Source organism: Pinus tabuliformis, chromosome 7 (genome assembly GCF_031772625.1).
Source record: "Pinus tabuliformis cultivar Carrire ecotype Pingquan chromosome 7, CPIR1, whole genome shotgun sequence".
Taxonomy (NCBI): domain Eukaryota; kingdom Viridiplantae; phylum Streptophyta; class Pinopsida; order Pinales; family Pinaceae; genus Pinus; species Pinus tabuliformis.
In genome coordinates, this window is record NC_142293.1 from 1,573,838,406 (window position 1) to 1,573,843,461 (window position 5,056).

The window sequence follows — 5,056 nt, forward strand, 5'->3', positions numbered from 1 at the left end:
ATAGTTCCTAAACTAAGATTATTGAGTTAATGGATCATGATCAAGTCCTTAAACATGACATAAGCCATTTAAAGTGAATCTTCAACATACAAGTGGCATATGGATGCACTTGGGAACTTTTTGTGTAGTATAGATGTCTTTCAAGACAATTATCATAGTAAAGGAGAAAAATAAGGCCCTTGCACTATACATGGATCTCAAGGGCTCAATAGCCATCAACATGACCTCAAACCATAACACATGCCCTTTAGAATGGGTATTTGGCCTCTTAGTATAATATGGGTACCACAATGACATATTATGTGCTAGGTATGGGTTTTAAGGAATTAGCCATGGTGAAAGGAGGTCAATAAGGTGCTTTGGACCAAGATGAAACCTTAGATAAGGTGCTTTGGACGAAGATGAAACCGAGGATGAATAGACATTAACAATGCCATCATTTACATAACATGTGCTCTATAAGGGATACTCATCTTCCAAGTGTGATATCGGTGTCATTACAATATTTTGAATGTCATGGATGGTCTCAAGGCCTTAACCATGGATGTTTATTATTGTTTATTGTGTAGAGAAGTGTTCTACAACCTAGTATGGCAAGGGGGCATGACGTTGTCCCGTTACATTTAAAAATAATAAAGTAATAGTTACATCACCAAAAATAATCATCACAAATATAATATTGTAGTTTACACTTTTATTTTACATCACTTAAATATAAAGAGATAAAGTAACTCAAAGTTACAAATTTCTAATTTAGACTATAATTTCCTTATACTTTTAAGTATGAGGAAGATGTGTTATTCCTTTTCTACTTAAAATGGACTTGATTGGTGGCATCTAAAATAGTATTGATATTACAATATTATGAAGGATATATATATATATAAAAGCCACAAATAAAATATTTCAATATAAATATTAATTAACATAATTTTATATCAACTTTATTTAAAAAAAAAAGTAATTTAAACTAAAAAAATCCTATATTTTCAATTTTCGTTGTGATGATCTGCCTGGGGTAGCTTAAGTGGCGATGGCTATGGAATGAAGTCTCACCAAACCAGAGATCTTTGGTTCAAATCTTGTACTACCCTCCCCAGTTGGGCGTGAATAATGGACATGTAAAATCCAAAATAACAGTGTTGCCAAGCTTAACAACAACAAAAAAAATTAGTTGTGATGGAAATATGTAATTTATCAAGTCTTAATATGGATTTGGTATGTGACATTTAAAAATTATTAATAACAAAAAATTTCAGATATATATATATATATATATATATATATATATATATATATATATATATATATTTCAACATCTCATGCACATATAAAACAAAAAAAAAATCAATTATAGACAAAGATTCTATCTTATGGAAATATGTTTTGGAAATATGTAATTTATCAAGTCTTAATATGGATTTGGTATGTGACATTTAAAAATTATTAATAACAAAAAATTTCAGATATATATATATATATATATATATATATATATTTCAACATCTCATGCACATATAAAACAAAAAAAAATCAATTATAGACAAATATTCTATCTTATGGAAATATGTTTTATACTTCCCGATATAATGAGGAAATGTAATTAACAAAGATAATGATTGTAGTTTAGCTTAATACTTGCTTCTACCACTAATTAATTGATCAAATTAGCCTAGGTTCTGCATTTCATTATTCCCACATCCACGCGCACTTCCTTTACATATCTGCACTCCACACAACAAAAATCACCTCTACACATTTTCCTTGCTTTTCCAAATTTTCATTCACACAACTAGTCATTTTATCTCTCCTTCATAATTATAATTAAAATAGTTAATATTTTATTAAAATAAGAAAAAACCAATCAAATCAAATAATTTATTGCTAAATAAAATAACCCCTCATTAAAAACAAATAAAATTAAAATTGTATGTGTTATCACTCAAGGAAAAAATTTTAAATTTTTCACATCAGTTCGATTGTTTGTCAAAGGCACATAAATCCTTTCTATCAGTTTCGCAGCGCAGCATGTTTTAAGTGATTTCGTAGCGCATAATTCATATTTTGCACTGGCTACGCTACGAAATCGGGGATTAGTCCTAATCCATAGCAGACCTTACCCAGCTGTCATGTTTATCAAAATCCATTTGGTTTGCATCAACAGTTGTCAGCTTATAAGGTTTTTAGTACCCCAAACGCAGGTAAAAATGGTAGAGTTGAATCTAAAAAGAAGACACAGAGAGCCTTGAGGAGAAAGCCCCTGATATGCTCACTGCGTGGAAAGAATCCTTTCTCAAAGCCTTTAAAGTTATGGGGTCTTTCACAGCTTGACAAGTTACAGCGATATTTTCCATTCCTAAGAAAAGTGCTGGGAACGACATTTGCAAGACAAATCATCACTGGCTACCTTCCTAGTGTTATTCTCCAGTTATTTCTTTATGTTATTCCACCCATAATGATGCTGTTTTCAGCCATCCAAGGTTCAGTGTCATATGGTGGAAAGCAAAAGAGTGCATGTGCCAAAATGCTTTACTTCACAGTTTGGAATGTGTTTTTTGTGAATGTTTTGTCTGGAACGGGCATCAACCAACTCAATAACATCATTTCGAGCCCAAAAGACTTACCCAGGCAGTTTGCAAAAGCAGTTCCTAGACAGGCTATTTTCTTCGTCACTTATATTTTGACATCAGGATGGGCAAGTGTATCATCAGAACTTATACAAATATTCTTTCTGATTTGGAATGTCTATAAACGTTGTTTGAAAGAGCGACAAGAGTGGCAATTGTGCAAACCCTGTGCCATCATTTCCTTACCATCAAAAAATGCCTAGAGTGCTCCTTTTTGGGTTTCTCGGTTTCACTTGCTCTGTGGTAGCACCTTTAATTCTAACATTAGGGCGGTGCCGACGTTACACCAATTCAGAAGCGTGTCATATATGGGAGCGCTGTAGAAACAACAAATTAGAAGGGTTGAAGTTTCTTGTGAACAGCTGGTGGAATGATATGAGGCCCAGGTGTATTCGTCTCTGCCCTTAGCTGTACAGCATGTGGTATCATCCTGGGTAGCAAGGCAAACCCCAAAGGTGAAGGCGTTTCTAGCGGTAGTAAGTGACATCACAGCTCTTGTCGCTCTCAGATTCGTGGTCCAAATCTACCTCGAGCATGAGGGTGACTTGGAACTCGTTGCCAAGAGCATTGAATCCTCAGATCTTGACTTCTCAAGATACGACGTTACCTTTTTTGAGGTGGTCTTCATTGGAGGTCGCACACAACCGGGTACCATAAAACCTGAAGAAGGGGATCAGCATCCTTATGCTGTTTTGAATTGTGAACCTGCAAGGCAGAATATCTTGCCATCTGTTCTGTATATACAGAAGATACTTCGCAAGAGGCCTTTCCTCATCAAGAATCTTGAAAATGCTATGCGAAGGTTTTTACAGTCCCTTGAGCTTTTTGAGGACAATGAAAGGAAAAAACTTGCAATTTTTACTTCACTCACATTCTCTCAGAAATTATCTGGGCTTCCACCAGAAACCGTTTTTCAACCTCTTCCCAAAGACAACCTTGTTTCGAAGGGGATTGTACTTTCATTCATCACAGATTTTTTCAAGGAGTATCTGGTTGACAACAATCTTGATGATCTCATAGCATTGCTGAAGCGAGGGAAGATAGAAGATAATCTTCTTGATTTGTTCCCAATACAGAAACGCACCACTGAAGCTTTTGCAGAACACTTTAGTAAGGAGGGTTTGGGCGCTCTTGTCGAATATAATGAAAAGAAAATGTTTGATGTGAAATTAAAGGACATGAAGAGTTCATTAACAACTTTGATTGCAGAGAATGCTGATATTTCGGAAGTCATTGAAACTGTAAAGCAGCGCCATAAAGAGTCAAAGTTCCCTGATATTGAAGTAGTGCGTATCTTATGGGATGCTATTATGGATGCTGTACAGTGGTCTGGCAAAAACCAGCAACAAAATTCAAATTTGGCGTTGCGCCAAGTTAAGACATGGGCAAAACTCCTTGACAGTTTCTGTACAACTGCAAAACTACAGTTGGAGATTATGTACAAGATTCAAATTCAATGTTATGAGGATGCTAAACTCATGAAACTGTTCCCTGAAATTGTGAGGTCTCTCTATGATGAGGAAGTTCTTGCTGAAGATACTATTCTGATGTGGTTTGCACCGATGATCTGCTATTTCTTTTACAAAAATATATCTTTTGGGCTTACACTCTTCAATTTTGAAGCATATACAAGTTCCTCTGGACAGCCCATATATGATGATTGGTATATGCTGCTTTTCAATATTATTTTGACATCACTGCCAGTCATATCTTTGGGGGTTTTTGAGTAAGAGGTTTCATCTGAAGTATGTTTGCAGTTCCCTGTTCTCTATCAGCAGGGCCCAAGGAATATATTTTTAAACTGGTACCGTGTACTTGGATGGTTGGCAAACCATGAGATTATTTATGATATTTGTCAACAACCACTTCAGTTGCCTCTGCCAAATGTTTCAAGTACAGTTCAGGAATTTCAGAAAGTGGAGGACTATTTATCTATGGTGGAACAGTAACCTTCTGAGATAATGCAGGATGCAGTGATTCCATCCATGAGTGCATTGGTAAAGCCAGAGTTTCTAAGGCACCAAGACAAAGATGTCAGGCTCATTGTTGTTACTTGCATTAGTGAGAATCACACTGAAAACGTATCTGCTTCAATGCAAACAATTAGGAGTTTGGTTTGAATGAAAGAAAGACTGTGTTTTTGAAATTACACAGCAGTTTCGTAGCGCGCTACGAAACTGCTGTAGGTGGTGATTTTAAACGCAGAGCAGCTATTTTGATAATATGAGCGGGAATTTTGAAAGAGAGACACCTGTCCATCAATACAGCCTACAGCACATCAGAAACATGGCAGCGTTCCATACCTTGGATTATTAAAGACTAAGAAACATGCTGTTATATATTTGAGCAAATTAATGAAAACAGAAGCCGAGAAGCAGGGGACATCTCCTAATACTACGGGGCAGTAAAGGATTCAGCGTTCAAGGTCA

General features: G+C 35.6%; 1 protein-coding gene across 1 annotated transcript; it reads left to right on the forward strand.

Annotated features, from left to right (window-relative positions):
* The first annotated feature begins 2,455 nt into the window (after nucleotides 1-2,455).
* Nucleotides 2,456-4,357, forward strand: LOC149254077 (uncharacterized). Its single transcript, XM_089454673.1, has 2 exons — nucleotides 2,456-2,695; nucleotides 3,014-4,357. The coding sequence occupies exons 1-2, from the start codon at nucleotides 2,456-2,458 to the stop codon at nucleotides 4,355-4,357; spliced, it is 1,584 nt and encodes a 527-aa protein (XP_089310799.1).
* Nucleotides 4,358-5,056: the final 699 nt, after the last annotated feature.